This window comes from Peromyscus leucopus, chromosome 4 (genome assembly GCF_004664715.2).
Source record: "Peromyscus leucopus breed LL Stock chromosome 4, UCI_PerLeu_2.1, whole genome shotgun sequence".
NCBI lineage: Eukaryota > Metazoa > Chordata > Mammalia > Rodentia > Cricetidae > Peromyscus > Peromyscus leucopus.
The window spans coordinates 55826563-55848505 of record NC_051066.1 but is presented as its reverse complement, the minus strand read 5'-3'; the positions used below and the strand labels follow the sequence as shown (position 1 = coordinate 55848505).

Genomic DNA, 21943 nt, shown 5'->3' with positions numbered 1-21943 from the left:
GAAAGGGAAAGGTGAGGTGAAATGTAGAATGCCTGTTTTAGAATTACCTCTAGAGGAGGTAAATACTGATTCTGCTGTGCCGCTCCATCCATTAAACTTGTGATAATCCGGTTCAAATGCATGTCCCTTTCTAAAGCCACCTCAACCTCAGAGACAAGCAATGGCTGCAGCACAAACCACACTCAGATGCCAGCTTCTCTGCTCTCACCCTGCAGTGACTCACTGATAAAATTGAATGACTGACAAAATTAAGACATACAAGTTATGTACCATATAAACAAACTTAAGGACAGAAACTACACAATCACTCTTGAGCTGAAAGAACATTTGACAAAGTTTAAGAAAATGTCCTAATACAAGTCATGGTGACATTAGGAACCAATGAAGTATAACTCAAAATAATAAAGGCAATATATAACAAACCTATAGACAACATTGTACTAACAGATGGACTGAGAGCACTGTCTCTTTGCCCTCTCTTATTCAATACAGTGCTCTAAGGCTTAGCTAGAGCAATTAGACAAGAAAAAGACACAAAGGGGATAAAAATAGGAAAAGGAGAAGTCAAACTATTCTCACTTGTAGATGCTGTGATCTTATACTTAAAAGACTGCAGTCTACTAAAAAAGACTTTATAGAATCTACTAATAAACACAGTAGTTGAAGGATATAGAAATTTAAAAGAACAGCCTGCCATCTATAACATGAACCTACAAGGAAAAAAACCTCATACAAATTAACTGGAAAACAAAAAAAGAAAAGAAAAAGAACCTAAGAATATATGTAGCCAAAGCAGAAGACCTCTACAGTGAAAACTTCAAGACACTAAAAAAGAAAAATCAAAGATCATATTAGATGATGGGAAAACTTCTCATACTCCTGGACTGGCAGAATTAATATTGTGAAAATAGCTGTACTACAAAAAAAAAAAAAAATCTATAGACTAAATGATACAACCTAAATTCTGATGTCACACTTGACAGGTCTAGAAAACACAATTCAAGAATGTATATGGAAACACACACACACACACACACACACACACACACACACAAACAAACAAACAAAAAAAACCACCACCAACTAAAACAATCCTCAGGAGTAAGAATCCAGCTAAAGGTAACACAGTATTTGACTCAAATTATATAGTGACAAAATATCCTGGTATTCATATTGGCATAAAAAAAATCAGACTAATGAAGCAAGATAGAGGACTTGGTAATAAACACACAAAGCTATGGTCACTTAATCTCTGACAAAGTTTTCAAAGAACACACTGTCAAAACCACAGCTGTTCAGCAAGTGATGCTCACAGAACTGATGTCCACCACCAGAAGACTCAGAGACCTATATACCTTTCACCTTACACAAAAATTAAGTGAAGCATCAGAGACCTATTCAAACCCTGAATGTACTAGAGGAAAAAAAAAAATTGGGATTTCTGAAGGCAAGCAAGAACTTTCCTAGCAGAAATACAATGGCACAGGGACAAGCAAGCCCCACAATGGACAGGACTCCATAAAATTCAAGTTTCTGTACAGCAAGACAAAGAGCACCATCGGAGTGCACACAGGCAGGCCAGGGTGGGAGAAACCTTCATTAGCTATATTTCAAATAAAGGGCTAACAACCAGAATTTAACGAGAACTCCAAAGCTGAAACACCAAGAAGACAAAACAGCGAATCATCAAATGAACTGATAAAATAAAGAGTTCTAAGAAAAAAAAATACATAGTAACTATTGTTAAAAGTGTTCAACATTTCTGGTCACCAGGAAAACATATATTAAAACTATTTTGAGATGCCAACTCACCCCAAGCAGAACAGCTATCATCAAGAAATCTGACAACAAATGTTGGGGAGGCTGTAGGGAGAGGAACCCGCACTACTTACAGTAGTGCAAACGAACAGTCATCATGGAAGTCAGTCTGAAGGTTCCTTAAACAACTAGAAAGAAAACTACGGCAGGCTCCAGCTGGCACTCCTGGGCAGATGTCCTAAGGCTCAATACCCTACCACAGAGGCATCTGCGCACCCACGTTTGTTTGTCCCTGCCCTACTGACAACAGTAAAGAATGGACCAGCCTGGATGTCCATCAACAGATAACTAAATAATGAAAATGTGGCACATACTCAAAATGAAGTATTATTCAGGTGAAAAACAAAAGGCAATCATGAAATTTTCAGGAATTAGGATGGACTTGGAAAGTGTACTTAAGGGAATGGAACCAAACTAAGAATGAAAATACACGTACATCTTCCCTCGCATATGTAGACCTGGTCTATAATGCATACATATATATATGAGAATAGGAGTAAGTGTGGACATAATCTAAAATGTATGAGGAAGGATGGCATGTAGCCAAAAGGATACTAGTTATGAAAGAGGTTATTATAGCTTTTTATTTTCTACTTTCAACTTTAGTTTGTTTCTTTATTTGTGGTGGATATACAAACTCAACTTTCTGAAGAAGCAAAAACCATTTTTTGAATTCCAAAACGAATCCAACATGGTGAAAGTTTGGTTGCCTATTTTTAGTGACCATTAATACAAAAGGAATTAGACATAACCTGTCAAAGAACACATTTGTCACACAAACACACTTAGGAAAGAGTGATCTTAAAAATTTTGTTTTAGTGAGAGGTATTATAATCTGAAAATTTCTCTTTTCTTCTGTTAAAATTATTATCAAAACATTCTATTATAACGTTACTTAATATGTAAACTGTACTTCTCAGTGTAAAGTATGCCTTTGAAAAATTAAAATAGATGCTGGAGAGATGGCCCAGCAGTTAAGGGAACTTGCTTCTCTTCCAAAAAAGCTGGGTTCAATTCACAGAACACATATGGCAGCTAACAATCATCAGTAATTCCAGTTGAAGAGGATCTGATGCCCTATTCTGTCCTCCGAAGGCACTAGGCAGACACATGGTGCACAGACATACGTAAAACACCTAGCCACATAAACTAAAATCATAAAGAGACCTCTCTGGGGAGGAGCCAGACTAGACGAAAGAGCATGTGGTAAGTGACCCACGGAAGTACTCGACTTAAAGCCAGGAAAGACAGGACACAGCATGAAGAGCCAGAAGAAAAATAATAAACATATTTTCTAAAATAAAAAAAAAGTAAAGACTGCTACTGAGTAACTGACTGCATCTAGCCCTACACACTGTGCTTTTCTAATGCACACATAACAGTGATAAAATTTAGCTTACAAAGATCAGCAACAATAAATAAAACTAAGTTGATACTAATTACACAATAAACAAACAAAATTTGAAAGAAAAAAAAAAAGCCTAAAGTGGAAAAGGTAACTCAACCTGAAGGGTGAACACTGGAAGGATTACCAGTTATTCTATCAACATAAAAAGGTGTGTTAACAACTGGGGTTAACTGAGAGGAAGAAGTCTGTACAATCTGAAGGTAATGAAATACTGATGCCCAAATAGACCATGAGCTTTTTAATTCTATGAGCCCGTCTGTTCTGAGTTCCTGTGTCTGCAACAATCTGATTTCTGATACAAACACGCTATTTTTAAAAGCAACTCACACAAAAACATAGTGCTAAATTTGTCCCATCAACTGCCAGAATGCAACTACACACAAACACAAACTTTGATTTATTAAAATCGTTTGAAATGGCTCACCAGGTAAAGCACGTGGTGCAAAGTTCAATCCCTGGAGTCCATGCGCAGGTGGAAGAAGACCACTGATTCCACAAACACCCTGGAGCCAGGTCACGTTAACACACACACACACACACACACACACACACACACACACACACACACACACACACCACGAATGCACAGTTCAAAAACAATTACTTAAAACATTTTCTTTGTAAAACACTCTTTTAGACTTAACACTAGCTTTCAAAATGACACTTGACAAAACAGTACAGTCTTTCCACAGTTGTCTTAGTGTATTATTGCCATGAAGAGACACCATGACCAAAGCAACTCTTACAAATGAAAGCATTTAACTGGGGGCTTGCTTAGTTTTAGAGGGTTAGTCTGTGGATCATAATGGTGGGAAGTGTACAGGCAAGCGTACAAGCTCTAAATGAGAATACAATCAAAATAAACTCTTGAGTATGACTAATATTGCTGATGTTAAGCTTATTAAGCCCACATCAAGTTATTTAACACAAATGTATGAACAAATCAAGTTTAAAATATTAACATTAATTTTTACAAATAAACACACACACACACACAGTTTCAACCCTTAACTTTAAAAGTGATTCTAAATTCTTAAAAGCAAGTAACTTTCAGACTGAATTCAAGTAGTAGTGGGGGATAGTATTGTGTTAAACTGATTAAGTTTATAGTATTAATTATCCTTCATAATCTACCCCAACCTCACATAAACATCCCATACACACATTCACAATAACACTAACTGTGGTGGTCTGAATGAGAATGGCCCCCATAAGCTCATATATTTGCAGGCTTGGTCCCCAGTTGATAAAAGTATGAAGAAAAAAAAAAAAACAGGCTTTGAAACACTTAGAATAATAAAGCTAACAGAAGAGATGAGAAAACTGAAGGCACATTTTCACATCATAGATGAAAATCCTATTAACACAGGATTGCCTGTAAATAAAACTAATAAGTAAAAAAAAAAAATCAAAGGGATTCACGAACTGGCACTTGTAGTAGAGTATGTATGTATGTATGAGTGAGTGAGTGTGCAAGAGTGCATAATAACCCTACAGTGCTCAAATTAATGAGGAGATTTCAGAATGGAATAGGTGTAAAAAGTGAAATATTGAGGGAATAAAGTATTTTTCCATAAGACACATATATACAATAATTTAAAAAAACACATAAATTTGAGCCTAAGGAGATGGCTCAGAGAATATAGCTCCCAAACTGAGAATCAGGAGTTTGGATCCCAGGACCCATATAAGCAAGACAAGAGGTGTCGGTGACCTATTATTCTGTAAAAAGATACAAAGGATCCCAAACTAGAGAGCTTGAGGTTCAGCTACAGACACAGCCTCAGTACACAGTCATCAAGGAAGACACCTAATGTCAACCTCCACAAGTATGTGCACACATGCATATGTACACATAAATGAAATGACATTCATGATAGATCTTACAATTAAAAGTTTATTACAAATTATTTTGTATTACTCCAAATAATGCTATACAAAATTAGCTTAATACAGCTCTGCAGTTTCCCATCACAGAATTCTGTAATTTACACAAGCAATTTTCTAAAGTAGAGAGATGTACCCTCCCCATACTTGACATTTGTGGAGAATAGGGGTGGAAGACACAACTCGGAGAAAACCTGACTACCATTTAGTCAGTAGGTTCTGAGGACGGTCAATATCTTCTCAGGAATATAGCATAATCTAGACCCAAATGCTGTCAGAAATACTAAGCACAGGAAGAATGTTGCTTGTCTTGAGGATTTAAATAGCAAGATTCAATTCTTGTATAAATTATTTGATTATGGTAAAAGTGAGCCTATCACTTAATCTACAACAGTTTAATTCAAAATTATTAAAAGTGGCTTGAAAGAGTGTGTGGTAATTAAGGCATCTTCTACTCTCGCAGAGGCCTGTGGTTCAGTTACCAGCACCCAAATGGCAGCACATGACCTTCCGCAACTCTAGTAACAGGGGACCAGGCATGTACACAGTGCAAATACACATGCAGGCAAAGCACCCAAACATATAAAATAAAAACTAACTCAAAAATTATAAAAAAAAAAAATTAAAAGAGACCCTATTCTAAATGGAGATATTTCTGTTAGTCTATCGCTAGGAGTTAATTATTTCTCCACAAATAACAAGTGGTTAGGACAACATCATGTTTAAAAGAACAGCTTCTGTTAACTTTTCAAAATGATTCCTCTGATTCTAAGATTTCCTAAAGCAGAGTCATTTAGCCTGAGTGTGTTTGTTTAAAAATAGGGCTGGCTCAGTAGATACAGTGCTTCCTGCTCAAGCATAGAGACAGAGTTCATATCCCCACGACTCACATTAAAAACCACGTGTATGGTGCCTTGAACAATATCAAAGTGGAAAGAAAGAGAGGAAGAATGGCTAGACATTAGGATCCTTAGAGGCTCAATGGCTATCTACACTATTCAAAACAGCAAGCTCCAGGTTCAGTGATAGATCCTGTCTCAAAAACTAAAGTAGGCTGTTGTTGTGGGTCACAAGGTTCAGAGCTGGACGAGACTGATGATTAGTCTTCTTCTCCAGTAATGTGTATAACACCTTCTAGCACCATGAATGCTAGGCAGTAAGGGATAAAGCTTTAGTTGGGCACCAGTTAGATTTCTCTATTTTCAATGGTGTTAACTGGTATTTCAGCAAAAGGGCTTCAGGCTCATGTTGTGGAGAAAAGGGTAAAAAAAAAAAAAAAATGACCAAAATATATCGTATGAAAAATTTTAAAACTAATGAAATATCATAAAAAAATAAAATTTAAATTGCCACCAGCAAGTAAGAACATTTGCTGCTCTTGTAGAGGACCCTGAATTTGGTCCCCAGCACTCTCGTGGGGCAGCTCACAACTGTCTGTAACTCCAGTTCCAGAGGACCTTCTTCTGGCCTCTGCTGATAACAACACATCAGTACATGACATAGACATCTGCACATGTGCAGATAGACACCTTACACATAAATAAAAATAAACAGTATCTCGAAAAATTATTCTGAAACTAATTACCACATTAAAAAATAAATACAAACAGCAATAAAAAAGATATCCAAGTCAACAGTGACCTCCACATGCACACACAGAGGCAAGCACACCCCCAAACATATGTGCATACAGGCATATACACACAGAAAACTTAATAAATTCTATAAGGATAATGATAGTGATACCCTAAGGCAGTACAATTCATTGAGAGACAACAAACAGGGCTAATGATTCCAAAAAGGAGAGCAGAAAACTGGCTTATCTGATGAGAAAGGAGAGGAAGCACACTGCTAAAGAGGATTTACGTACTTGTCCTGCTTTGACCACATACCTTACTCCACTGCTGCGTGATGACTTCTCTTACAGCTGTCGCAAAACACTTGACATAAACAACTAAGGGGGAACGGGCTTACTTTAGCTCATCATTTCAGGGGATTTCAATCCATTAGGGCAGACAACTGTAACTAGGGGAGCATCACTGTCCCTGATGGTAAGAGCATATGACACAGGTCTCTGCAACTGAAAGCAAAATACAGAAAACAGGACCAGAAGCAGGGCCAGGCTACATATCCTCAAGGACTGGCCCCTAGGGAAAATCCCTGCCAGCTAGTCTCTACCTCCGGTCAGTTACATAATCCACCCAAACAGTTTCACCACCTGGGACCAAGTGCTCAAAAGCTTAAGCCTACGAGGGAGCTGTTCAGTCAGGTAACATCCAAAAGACTGTCAAGTCCTGAGCATCTCCTGATAGATCATTCTGCCTATGAAGTAGTTTTGCTTAAAAAAAGAAAACAAGAAAAGAGGGAGACAATGGTTGTCTTAGTTAAGGTTTCTATTGCTGCAATGAAACACCATGACCAAAAAACCAGTCCGGGAGGAAAGATTTTATTTCACTTACACTTCCCTATCTCTGTTCATCATCGAAGGAAATCAAGACAAGAACTCAAATACAACAGAACCTGGAGGCAGGAGCTGATACAGAGGCCATAGAGGGGTACTGCTTACTGGTTTTCCCCCATGGCTTGCTCAGCCTTCTTTCTTATATAAGTCAGGACCCCCAACCCAGCAATGGCACCATCCACAATGTGTTGGATCCACCCCCAGCAATTACTAATTAAGAAAGGCCTTACAGCTGGATCTTATGAAGGCATTTTCTCAGTTGAGGCTCCCTCCTTTCAGACAGCTATAGCTTGTGCTAAGTTGACATGATTAGCCAGCACAATGGGGAAAAGGGGAAAGGGGGGAGGGGTAGAATATTAATTCAGTTTGTCTCTGATCAAACCTCTTGACCTAACTCCAAAATTTAAAAATACACCAAAGAAATAAAAGATAATAAATTACTTAATAGGAGTCTAAAAGCAAAATACAAATCACAGCAAATTCAGTTCAGTTTCTCTAATAAGTAAGTTGCAAAATGAAAAGATATGGAGAAATTTTGAGCTCAGAAAACATTAAGTTGGGAGTTCTCAACCTTCCTAATGCTGTGACCCTTTAATACAGTCCTCATGTTGTGGTGACCCCAACCATAAAATTATTTTGTTGTTACTTCACAAATCTAATTTTGCTACTGTTATGAATCATAGTGTAAATATCTGATATGCAGGATATCTGATAAGTGACCCCTGTGAAAGGGTCATTCAACACCCTACCCCAAAGGAGGAGAACCTTGAGAACCACTGCATTAAAGTCTCATCAACCAATCCTGATTTACCTGCTTTATTTGGATTCTGGCTCAAAGTCTGGGAGAAGCCAAATCACTCACAGCACATTTGTCATTTTGAATAATGACGAAGGAACTAAGATCTTGTAGTTAAGAGTTGTCTATACAATCTCTATTTTAAAAAGGAGAGATGAACAGTGCTGAGATCTGCTTATGTAATATGGAGTCAAAGGAACGAAGTGTGTAGATGAGACAACAGGGAAAGGTGACCACTGCAACTGGATGAAAACCTCATGGAGAGTTTATCATGGTGGTCTCTTTTCTTCTACATGTTTGATATTTTCCATAAAAAGTCTTCAGCAAGAAGGAAAACTGATTTACAATATATTTCAGGGTTCAAAGAAAAGAACAAAGTGAATACAACTCAAACAAAACCCTTTAACAGAAATGCTAATATTATATATAAGAAAATTTAACAAAACTGTCTTCTACATTTTTTCAAAGCATTATATAAAGAAAACGAAGAAAGCCTATTCCATAATCACATGCATGCCTCAAACTGTGTTTGTAGACCAAGTGGCAGATTTTCCCTCATTGTGACACTAGGCAAAGAGCACAAGCAGGGATACCACAAATCCAACAAATAGCCCAATGCCCTAGTCTGAAGCAGGAATAAAATCATTTAGCCAACGCCTTACTGCACCCTCTACATTTTGCTGTCACTACTTTTTAAATTGAGACAACTACAGAAAGCATCGGAAGCCATAAAAATATGCAACCACACACTTCTAAGATTCATTCTCTTGGGGACTCTAAATAAATGGATCCTCAACCTACTAAAATTTAATGTGAAAAAAAGATACATTTGTAAGAGACCTATATAATTTTAAATAGCAAATCTATCTAGAAATACTCACCTTCAGAAGGAAAATAAATGCCATTTGTAAGAAGTCAGACATGGATGTAAAGGGAGGATCATCATGATGATTTGTAAGCAAAGGAAAATAAAATAAAGAGGTAACAAAATTCATGCTTCCCTAGGCCTTTCATTCAGCCCAGAAGATGGAGCAACACTCCCAAAAGCAATTTCAGACTAGATATGTCTTTATTTTTCCCCAGACAAACTGGATGTTAAAGAGAATGACAAAGTATTATTTGCTCTGGGACACTGAAGGAGCAAAAAGAAAAGAAAGAAAAAAAGATAGGAAAAACTCTTGGTAAATGACGTAACTGGTCAAAATCCCTTCAAACAGGCTGGCTAAACCTATGACAGTGAGTATTACAATACTGTGATTCCTTCCAATTCTTTCCAAAGTTTTGTTACAAAAAGCCATAAAACTAAAACAATTATTATACACAGTAAAAGCCAAAGAGAGGTCCAGATCTTTAAAGTTTAGAAACACTAAGCTTAACCATTAGTGATACTACTTTTAATCACAACTGAGCACCACAGGTGCCATAAATAAGCCTGAGTTGTTTACTTATACTCTTATAAACTTCTAAGACGTTAAGAGATAAGACCTCAAAGTTGGAATGTAATTTTAAATCAGCATCTAAACAAACTGCAAGGTACAGAGCTGAGTGACAAAGCTCTATAAACCTGGTTTGTCACTTTGAGAACATTATATCAATTTTGCTAAAAAGACTAGCTCCTAGAGACATATTAGGGGGGGAAACTCCCCATAAAATATCTGAGAACCATTTCTGTATAAAATCATGTTTAGGAGAAACAAGTTTAAAAAACGGTGACACTATTGAAAACAAAATTATGAGGAATCTAATAAAAAGCCAACATCTGTAAAAACCTGGATCTGGTACCAGTATTAGGAGATTTACATGCATGTTCATGCTGCTATCAGCTTTAAACTTCCCTTAAAAATATTGTGTGCCTGGTAGCTTTCCCCAATAAAGCACACAAATTCTTAACTGCAGAGCTTTTTATCAAGTTCAAAGCAATCCATAAAAATGGACTGCTTTCACATTAACCCAAAGAAAAATGTAGATTTATCATTTGTCCACAAGAAAGGCATATACAAAAGACTACAAAACAGAAAACCAAAGTTTACTTTTTCCATCAACTCTTTACCTCTGTGCTTACAAGGAGAGAAGAGCAGAGAGCGGGCAACCCTGGAAATGCTTCCCAGGAACAAAATTCTTCAGAATGACACTTCCCTCCCCCAAAAGAGGAAAGCCAGCACTAAGCTGATGAAAGCAGCTCTCCTTTTCTCCCAACTTAACTACTTGAACCTTACTTGGGGCCAGATTCTAAAACCATACAATCCAACATTTTGGATACTTTCATAAAGGTGCGAGACAAAGGAATACACTTACCCTAAACACACACTGAAAGACCCACAAGCTCTGAACACTTTCCATCAGATTTTTTAACAGTGTTGTTTGAGAGAGAAAAAAAAAGTAAGGGTTTGCTTACTTCAAACCTGAAGTGAGCTGAGACTTACGCCTGATTCTCTAATGTACATGTACTACAACTTCTAGATTCCTCAACAACTCTTATTTTTACTTTTTACATTTAAACCCTAAGAGACAGTCATCCACTTTTTGTAATTCAAACAAAACAGTGTATTAATAAGTTACTGAGCTGAGAAGCATCCTGCAACAACAAGCTGCTTCTCAACTATTCCCACTTTGCTCTTGGAGAGAATGGAAGTCATCTACCCATCAAGTACGTGTTTTTGTGGCAGTATGCTTTGGTTTCTCATGGAATGCCCATGAACTCCCTCACATTTCTCAGTCCAATTTGTGTCTTATTTCCAAACCAAAGCCTTAAAACTGGCACATGACAGCATCAATTCTCTCGATTCCACTTGTTCCAGGTGCAGAGCTACAGGACAGAAGCATGGATTGAGTATGCATGGGAAGGGCTTCACAGAAGCGTGCCTGGACCCACACCGGAGTCTCCCGAAGAAGAAATGCACCTTTGTGTGCCGAGCCAGTAACTCCTGGAAGCCTCTGTCATCACAGCACAGCTACTAGAATTTGGTGTTTCTTTTTACAGCCTAATTGCACTTAAATGCTTCAAGACAATACATATTTGAAAATGGCTCATCTTGTGTGTGTTAAAGGACATCTTTTCCATGTCATTTTGTATACTAGAATGAACAGAAAAAATAAAAGTATTTTGAAAGCAAAGTGGGAAAATAACCCTATACAGAACTTTAAAAAGGAAACAGACACTTACGATTTCACTTTAAGAGTAAAGAATTCTAAACCAACCATCTAATATTTTTCCTAGTAAACACACATGTTAAAAAAAAAAAAAAAAAAAAAAAAGCGCTGATCCAAAACTAACAACCAAGAAACTGGAATCGGCTCCTCGGGAACAGGTGAAAGAGAAGCAAAGAAAGACTGCAAAACCTTTCACTGCTGGGAGCTATGACTGTAAGCTATCACTGTAAGAGCAGAGGCTGGACCAAGCTGCACGGGCTGGCTCCCAAGAGCTCTGAAGACCCAAAGTTTTTAGTAAGGTTGGCACAAAATAATTTAGTAGCAAAACCAAATTATGAGCTAATCTTAAATGACTTATTGTCTCTACACATTCCACTTAGTATGAATATTCACAATATCTTTAGTGTAGAAATATTCATATTGTGATTACAGAATGCTGTAGCAAATATACACACATTGATCACATAATGTAACCTTTCCAAAACCTGACAGTTCTTGCATCCTGAAACATACCTGGACTCAAAAGTTTGAAATAAAGGAATCTGAAACTGAGGCAATAGTTAAGGCAGCCTGGCAGGCTAGTATTTTAATAATGAAAATAAAAAGCAGATGAAGAGCATGGCTTTCTTACTAGTGTGTAATTCAGTTAGTTTAAAACTGAACTTTGATGATTCATCAATGGTATTTTTTTCCTGTTTTGGTTTGTGGTACTGAGAATTTAATTTAGGGCCTCACACATGCTAAGCAAGCACTCTACCCCTTATCTCTGGCCCTGCATACGTCTCCATTATGTTTCCTTAATAGTCCTTAGAACACCATAGATAGAATCAGCCCAAAGCACACCATGCCAATGGTACTATTAACAGTTACCAGACCTAAAAGAAACACTGCTAAAAGTATTTCTGAGCTAAAAAGCTGTAATTTAGCAGGTACTCACGGTACCAATTCCTGTGGCTTCATACATCATAATATGACACATGTAAACTCTAACAGAGGACTGGCAAGAGATGAGGACTTGTTAGGAGAGAAGCACAGGTGAATTCATTAAGCTGACATCACCAGGAAAATAGTCAAAAGCAAACTATCCAATGATCTAAGAGGCAGAAGACAGGATCAAGTGCCTACAATGTTCCTCCCAATTCTTTGGGGTGGAGGAGTTCCCTTATGTTTTACAAGGGATACAGCAGCATCTCTGATTTCTATCTACTAAATCTAGTGGCCTCCTTTTCCAATTCTCAAGAACAGTGATGTCTCTGGGCATTGGCAACTATCCCCAAGATGAGTGATAGGCGTGCAGCCCAGTACAAAATCACTGATCAAGAAGAAAAGTTTAAAAATTTAATACAGTTCATCCTCTAGTATCTAGGCATCCAGTAAAATGGCCAAATATACTTCCCTGTTTAAAGACATGGGAAGGACAATAATCATATTATATTCTCTAAACCTGTGCCTGGTTTTCTGTTTTTCTCTCATATTTGTAAAAAGCAAAAAGTCAAGTTCTGCCTTCTCAACAATCTGAACATCCAAGCAAATTACAGTATCACCTTCAAGCTGAGAATAAGGAATAAGGTATCAAACAGTTGCATATAGAGAACATAATTTGAGGCATGTAACTTTTTAAAAGTACTTATTGTTCCTACATACTTTCTGACATCATTTGAACTGAGTGTTAACAGATCCTAATAAAACTATGACCTTTGAGGGGGTACTGTTTTCAGTTACTTCTCTGGACGGGGGACTGGGGAGGGGGAGACGAGGGGGGGGTCTTTAGTCTTACAAACAGTCTCAAGTTCTCCTATATTGATTTATATACAAAAAGTAAGATTACTGTGAAAATCAATTTCTTCTTTTTTTTTTATTTTATAATTTAATTTAATTTTACATATCAGCCACAGATTCCCCTGTCCTCCCTCCTCCCGGCTCGCTCTCCCCATTCCCATCTCCTCCAGGGCAAGGACTCCCCTGGGGATTCAGCTCAACCTGGTAGATTCAGTCCAGGCAAGTCCAGTCCCCTCCTCTCTTCACCCAGGCTGAGCAAAGTGTCCCTGCATAGGCCTCAGGCTCCAAACAGCCAGCTCATGCACTAAGGACAGGTCCCAGTCCCACTGCCTGGGGGCCTCCCAAACAGTTCAAGCTAATCAACTGCCTCACTTATCCAAAGGGCCTGATCCAGTTGGGGGCTCCTCAGCTATTGGTTCATAGTTCATGTGTTTCTGCTAGTTTGGCTATTTGTCCCTGTGCTTTTTCCAATCATGGTCTCAACAATTCTCGATCATACAATCCCTCCTCTTTCTCGCCAACTGGACTCCCAGAGCTCCACCTGGGGCCTGGCTGTGGATCTCTATATCCGCTTCCATCAGTCATTGGATGAGAGTTCCACCATGACTATTAGGGTGTTTGGCTATCCGATCACCAGAGTAGGTCAGTTTGGGCCTTCTCTTATAATCAAGTAAAAATGGTAACTTAGAATTATATTAGAAATATCACCACAACTGAAATAAGGACAAACATATACAAAATAAGTATTTTCCTGGAATTTCGCACTGAGAAAATAGTCTAAAACTACAGCATAAGCTAATAATCAGAATGGGACATTCTGATAAGAAGCAGAGCAAGGATCTGAACCCAGACAGTCTTATTTCTACACTAAGACTTTCCAAACCTTAGCAAACTCATCTTTCCAGTCTTGTTACATTCGAGGTTCTAATTCCACACTTCTGAGAGAGGACGGAGCAAGGCACAGGGAGGCAGACACAACACTCTGTACTTCCCACAATTCCACCCAGGATGCAGACTGCAGGTCACCCTGTACGCAGCAAGGGTCTGACCTACCATAAAAAGCAGTTTCAGCAACACCCAGAAGACAGTAGAAGAAAATCCCCAACTGAGCTTATGAACAAGGAGCAGTTACCAGATTCTCATTTAGAACTCAGGCTTCCAGGCTTATGTTTCTTCAGGGGTAAGCTGTCAACATTTGTAAGCACCTGATTTTAGGTTTTATCTGAGATATATCATTATAAGCTTAGAACTCTAATATCTCCCACAAATAAAGCACTTCCCACATCCAAAAACTATCTACCAATACCCTAAATGTCTGCATCATAACAGATTCAATCTAAGAATGTTAAAGAGTATTTTAGAAGCATGCATTTGTACTTGTTTATACATACAGAGAAATTGGGGACTAAGTTAGAAACAGCACCTTTCTAAACAAGCACTCTCAAGTGGTGCCTGTAAGATGAGGTCACCCTGTTAGCACATCACTCCATGGTCATGTCAACAGGTTACTCTAAAAGCAGAGCAATGCCCACACAATTTTCTCTCGACTTTACTAGCTTATCAATTATTTATAGCTTAATATGAGGCCTGGATGGCAAGACTATAAATTTAAACCAATAAATAAACACTGCATCTGTGGTGGCTAATCTTCATGAGCAACCTGCTGCATTTGAAATCACCTAGGAGATTCCCCTCTGGGCATATCTGGGAGGGTGTTTCCAAAGAGACTTAACTGAGAAGAAAGTCCTATCCTGCCTGTCTGTGGGCAGCAGCACCTCATAATTCCAGAACTGAAATATAGTCAAATCAATGGAGATAACATCTTTTTTTTTTTTTTTTTTTTTTTTTTTTTTTTTTTTTTTGGTTTTTCGAGACAGGGTTTCTCTGTGTAGCTTTCTGCCTTTCCTGGGACTCACTTGGTAGCCCAGGCTGGCCTCGAACTCACAGAGATCCGCCTGGCTCTGCCTCCCGAGTGCTGGGATTAAAGGCGTGCGCCACCACCGCCCGGCTTGGAGATAACATCTTTATCAAAGTTTTTAGTGCCAGAAAAAAGAAAAGAAAAATCTACCAAACTACAAATGAATCTTACGTAAGGGCATACAATTTAACAACCAATTCAACACTTGATCACTCTGGGTGAGTAGTCCTAAGGTAAAAATGCTAATCAAAAGAAGAAACTTAAGAAAATTCTTCCTGGTCTGAGTAATTTGTCTTTATTTCTGAATTTTCCTGGATTTTTCAACCAATTTTTTCTGAGATACACAGCTATACTTTACATTTCTGCCCCGAGGAAGAATTAAATCTGTCATACTTTGACAAGCTTGTAAAAAATAAAATTCACATCCAAAACCATAATAGTATTCTGATTAAATAACTATACACCAAAAAGTCAAAAGTATACACGAAAAGTCAAAAGCATTGGTTTTTTTACATTTGAGACAATATAAACCCACATATCTTAAATGTCCTTATGAATATAGAATTTCATTTTTAATGGTAGCCTAAATCAAGATTAAATTTAAAGTATACAATCTCCACAGCCTTACAATAAACATTTTAAACATGAATTTAAAGAACACTGTGGTGTTCTTTCCCAGATCTGATATGAAGGCAGAAAAAACACAATGCAAATTTAGGCTTGTCTGTCAAAATTCTATACTTCCTGCACTAAACACTCAATCCACAAAGTTTCTACCCTAGATAAGGAGTAGACCTTTTCACACAGAATTAGACATGCCCAAGAGTCTGGTCTTTTTACATGTAAAACATACAAGAGAAGAAAGCTTGACTTCGAAGTGCCAGGAAACAATTTACAATGCCCACTTTTTTTCTAATTACTTACACAGCTTCAAAGAAATACAGATACTAAAGAAATAGAGAACCGAAAGCCGTCATCTGTAATAGTTGACAGTTATCAAGTGCAGCAGGGAAAACAGGCAAACAGCTGTGCACAAGCATGTTCTAAGTCTCCCTAGCCCCACTAGTCTAACAGCCAAATGCTAAGCACTATCTTAGTGACTGGCACAGAGGAAAAACTCAAAACACATCAAACTCTCTGCCCCACAGAAAGTGTCTATTTCCTCTAAAATAATTCTCAGTGACCTTGTGGAAACATTCCAGGGTTTAATGTAAAAGTTGGTTCCTCCACCACTGCCACACTGCTCTGAGGGCAATCAACACATGTCTACCACATTCCGTAGATTATTCTTGTCCCCTAGATCGTGCTATTTGCAGAAAAGGCAACCACCTTTTGAAATATTTGCTCCTACATGCAACTTTTAAACACCTGAGTTTTGTACTGAACTTTACATCTCTTATAATTGGAAAAATAAGTATACATATTGAAAATTAAATGATTCAGAGAACAAACTTAACTTGACCTTCTTAAATGAACCCAGATCAGACACACCATTTGGGAGGCTGGACAGATACTTCATTTTATTTTTAAAGCAGCAAAAATATGACATTACTCACTCATAATTACTTGTAAATTTCCTGTAACTAAACTAAATGGGAAAAAGTAAAAATAATTTTAATAATATTTATTAAACATAATCATAATACTACCACTTCAACATACGACAGCAAAATGTTATGCTCTGCTAAGCTTTTAAAAGCCGGGGCATATGCCACACTTTTAACATGTCATTTGAACTAATGGCTATTGGATAGCATAACCTCCTACGTTAATACTTTGGTTGGACATACCTACTTTTAATAAGCAAAACTATTAAATTCGAAATCAGATCATCTTATCAACAGATCTAATTAATGTATACAGTAAGAGGTCAATTACTACATTTGTGTCTATAGCTAACTTCAGAGGTGTGTCTGATCAACACAAGCAAACACAGAATTTGTAGCAGAAACAGATTAAACGCTCAAGCATTTTTCTACCAAACTATAACATGGCCACAACTGCACCAGACACTCTCAATCATAAGCATCTGTCTCTATGCAAATTGTTTCAATTTATCTCTAAATTTGATACATTTCATAAGCCATATAACCACTGTTCAAAATTAAGAGTATAGTGTATAAGATGAAATGGGAAAAAACAGAAAAAAATGTCACTGGTTACTTTTGATGCATCTTAACATTATTAAACACAACAATCTTAAATTATTCTACCTGGGTTCCAGTGAAATTCTTTCCACAATTACAATTTACTTTCTACTTACAAGAATTTTCAAGTAATTAGGATAATTGCTTAAAATATAAATAATTCCAACAATGTACCCTCCGGAAAACAACCACTGAAACTATTAGTTTAACACCTAGAATTTTTCCTTAAGGCGAGTGACTAAGAAATCCAACAGAAACGACTACACTCTTGTTTACTGCTGCGCTTACATTTTCTAACACTGCATTCAGCAACTTCTAAATCTGGAAGGTCAGTTCAGATTGCACACAAACGGTTCTTTAAAGCTGAAAATTTTAGAAATCACTGAAACACAGTTTGAACAAAAATGCTCCACAGACATACAAGCAAAACCAACACCATCCACACTAATTTCAGAAGCCAAAAGCCTGTGTTCGTAAGTTCACGATAGATCCATGCTAGAGAATATCGTCTCTCCCATTTTCATTTAATTAATTTTCAGTTTAGTGCACTTCAAAAGAGTGCACTAACAAATGAAGCCAGCTTCTTCGGCTGCACAGCTATCCAGGCAAGACCATTCATTTCTCAATATTTCCCCACAACTCGGAATGCAAACAAAATGTGTTTCTTACCTGCAGTTGGGAGGAGGATCAAGGGTGATTTCAGCTAGTTCCTTCTGAATTCTGTCAGTGAAATGAGAACAAACAAAAAGGCTCTGAGGCAGTCCACAGAGTAACCGGGAATCACACTGCCCTCTACCACCATGCAGTTAAATGCAAGGCTGGCTTTGCCTTCAGTAATGCTAACATGGCTGCTTCCTCTTTGTTCTCAGAGGCATAACCCAAATCCCTGAGCAGAAACTTTGCAGCTCTTTTTCTCACGTGCTCCTGTAAATAAGTGTGTCACTTCCACCTGATTTGGGAAATAGCCCTTTCCGACTACTAAGTGTAGGATATATCATCCATGAAAACACACTTTTTACCAAGGAAATTCTCTTTTCAAGCTTATATGCAAATGAGACAAAAAGGGAGGAGGGAAAACACCAGAGAATTTGACAATGATTTCAAGTCACTTTTAACTGAGCTAAAAATTAATAGGCTGCTACAGGAGCACATTAACAGTTTTTGGCAACATTTTTTTATCTGTCAGAAAAGTTTAAAATTTATAAACATCTTTGCCAATGAGAAATTTCAAATTGGCACTCACATTAACTAGGACTGTCTGTCGTCTCTGATTTTCAGATACACCTTTAAAGTTCTACAAATTTGCAGTGGGAAGAAGATAAATACAGAAGCTCAGTTACAGGCAAAGATGACACTGATGTTCTTCAAAATGAGGATGTTTTCCCAACTTCAGACGTGTTTAACATGACCCTCCACAAGATTACAGCAAACTGAGCACTTTAGATTATTTCAAAGACTGTTCCTGGTCAGTAAAATATTCTAAAGCTGTTAGCATTTGATTAGTGGTTAAAATCCACACAAAGAGTTTGAATCACAGTAAGAACGTAACATCTGATCAGTTTTTACCTTTTTCTTCCTTCATTTATGACCAATAAGAAAAATATCAACAAAACACCTGTCCTGGGTAATGCTGTGAGCACATTTCATTTTTAATTGCTTGCTTCTCTAGATATCCCAACACTACTTCCACTCATAGCCCCACTGGTAGAATTTTTTTCTGTCATCCCAGAATATAAAAGTCAACAGAAAACTGATCTGTAAGGTCGACTCAGCGATGCTTCCCCTGCTGCCGAGTTAACCTGTCAAACATACCCACAAGTTTGAAGAGTGAAGAGGAGGAAGGACTGTGACGTTTGCCGTCACCGGACGGCATCTGAAACTGGAACTGGCTACTTTTCAGTTGTATCTGCCCTCACCAGGAGGAGGGATACAAAAATTTATTGATAGTTACACCTGTGCCACGAGACTGAGAGTCTTGTTCCTCCAAACGGTGGGCCATTTTAAAGCACACCGTCAGACCTGCTTTTTCCAATATGACCGAGTCTGGTATTCACCAATTTTCTAGTAAATATTATCATTTCTGACCATTCAATGTTATGGATCGAGGCACTGCTGATCTCTAGAACGGCCCATTTCACTCAAGCATGACTCACAAAAGGAAACATCTCCAATGTACCATCTAATTTGGGTTCACCAAATTTTCCTTGCCAGCTCCTTCATCTGTCAGAGCCAGCCTCAGCTCTGCTGGAGACAACTCCTCCAGTGACCGTAGTACAGAACAAAGTCCACTTGGCTTTCAAGGCAACAGTTGTAGTAGGAAGGTTGCTGATAGACCACATACAGAATGACAGCTCATTCAAGTCCAAATTCATCTGATGGAGAAGTATTTCTGAACCACTGCCACTGCTGTTTAACCAACAAAACCACCCGGCGGGACACAAGGCAACCTGACCACCTGAGCCTGCCTTGCGGACATTACCTTTTAGCACTCGTGGATAGCTTAGCAGTCGTTTTGCTAGAAAGTTTGGTGTTTTTCTTCTGCTGGGTGGCAGAAGGTTTTCTTTCTTCCTGTTCCTCAGGCTCTGGAGCTGCAGGATCTCGCTGGTCCGCATCTGAACTGCCACTGCTGGTACTGGGGCTCTCATCATCCGACCTTTGCCTATCACTGGACATCTTGGTGAAGTTATCTCTGGGAAAACTTCTAAGGAGAGAAGGGATCGTAGAGAAATGTTCAATCTTAAAATAGTAATAATAATAATAAAATAATAATCACCCAGCAGCATGCCCCTTTCTCAATAAGCACCTATGAGAGCATTTTATTGGAAAGATTCGAAAGTCCCCATACATAAGGCGCAGCAAGGTTACAGGGATGGCTGATGTGTCTTACAACAGAGGCGTTGAGAGCTTTACCAAACTCAAGTTAGAAAACCCACTCACATTTTTCCCCCATCCCTGAGACAATCTATCAATTGTCTACTTTCTCAGAAGGCATGAAACAGATTTGCCAGGGAACTTGGGCAACGGGCATTAATAACATATGACAACTGTAAATAACAGATCTCGCTGAGAATGTTCAGAAGTCACTAATATCGTCTAAATATTTACAGGCTGACACCGGTCTGAGCTACCAAATCCTCCTTCCCAGAGAGAAACATACCCTGTTAGTCGCCCATATGCTTATTTACGGTGGCGGGTCCTCCCGTGCGCACCGAAAGCCTTAGAACACAGCACTCAAATTTTTTTAAAAAAAGAAAAAATCAACTGGCAGCCGCCCCACAAGCCGTCCCCACGGCCAGCGGCGAGGATTCACCCGGCCAAGCCGGAGCTGCCACCCGGGGAAGGGCAGGATCCGAACAGCACCTTCTGCAAAGCTCCCGGTGCCACCGACGTTCCCCGCTCGATTCCTCCCTCCCCGACCGACATTTTGTCAGAAAAAAAAAAAAAAGAAAAAAAAAAATCCGCAAAGCGGCCAAAAGCCCGAGGGCAAAACAAACAAACAAACAAAAGCCCTCCCCCACCCCCCCACCCCCAGAAGTGCAACAAATTGGCGCGGCCCGCCCCGGGGCGAGCGCCGGGGCCACGCAGCTCCGCGGTCCTTTGTGGGGAGGGCCGCGCAGGGGACCGCGCCACTGCGCCCGCCCGCCCGCTCGCCCGCCCGCCGCCCGCCGGGGGATGCGGGAGCCGCCGGCCCGCGCCGCGGACGGACGAGCGCGGCTGACTGAGGAGCGCGGCGCCCGACCGGCGCGAACAAAGCTGCCGCCCCCGCCCCGCCGCCCCCCACGCGGGCCCCGGCCCCGCCGCCCTTACCTCGGCCGCCCGCCCGGCCCGCTCGTGCGCCGCTACGCTGTTGGGGGAGGGAGAGCGCCGCCGAGGAGCCTTCCTTGAGGAAATGGAGGCAGCTGGTGGTGGGGGTGGGGGGGGTAAAGGACCGAGGGAGGGGGGGGCGGGAAAAAAAAAAAAAAAGCCGCCGCCGAGGCTCCGGCCCGGGAGTATGGAACATCGAAAGTCGCAGGCGGCCGTGCAGTGCCGCGCTGCGGCCGGAGGGTGGCGCCGCCCCGCGCTCCGGGGAGCCACGGTGGGGTGGGCGCTCGCCGCCGCCGCCGCCGCTGCCGCCGCCGCCGCCGCCGGCCGAGCTCGGCAGGGACGCGGGAGCCCCCCGCGCGCGCGCTCAGCCTCCCGCCGCCCCGGCTCGGCTCGGCTCGGCTCGGCTCCTCCCGGCCGCGCAGTCAGCAAGTTCCGAGAGAGAGCGAGCGAGCGAGCGGGCGGGCGGGCGGGCGGGGGAGGGGCGGGCGGCGCGGCGGCGGGGCGCGCGTGCTCGCCGCCGGCCTGGCGGAGGAGGGAGGTGGTGGGGGGGGGGAGAAGCGAGCTGCTCGTGCGCGCCCCCGCGCGCGCGCGCGCGCCCTCGCCGCGCCTCTCCTTTCCAACCCGGGTGGGGGGGGGGGAATGCGGGGTGTTGGGGGGGCGGGGGGGTGCAGATGCGCACGCGTCCGCCCGCGCGCGGCCGGGACAAAGAGCGCGGCGGGGACCGGCGGGCTGGCCCCAGCGCCCTTGGCCGCCGAGAGCTTGTACGGGAGGAGGA

General features: G+C 40.4%; 1 protein-coding gene across 2 annotated transcripts in view; it reads right to left on the bottom strand.

Moving 5' to 3' along the window:
• Window positions 1-21593, bottom strand: part of Ube2e3 (ubiquitin conjugating enzyme E2 E3) — a 59501-nt gene extending 37908 nt beyond the window's left edge. The window contains exons 1-3 of one of the 2 annotated variants that reach the window (XM_028884601.2): window positions 21172-21593; window positions 19844-20065; window positions 18034-18084 (exon numbers count right to left, since the gene is read on the bottom strand). In XM_028884601.2, coding sequence (XP_028740434.1) covers window positions 18034-18084; window positions 19844-20037 — 245 coding nt within the window. In that variant the 5' untranslated portion in view covers window positions 20038-20065; window positions 21172-21593. Of the gene's footprint in view, window positions 1-18033; window positions 18085-19843; window positions 20066-20521; window positions 20871-21171 lie in introns of those variants that run through there. The other variant, XM_028884602.2, reaches the window with a different exon arrangement.
• Between the last annotated feature and the right edge of the window lie 350 nt (window positions 21594-21943).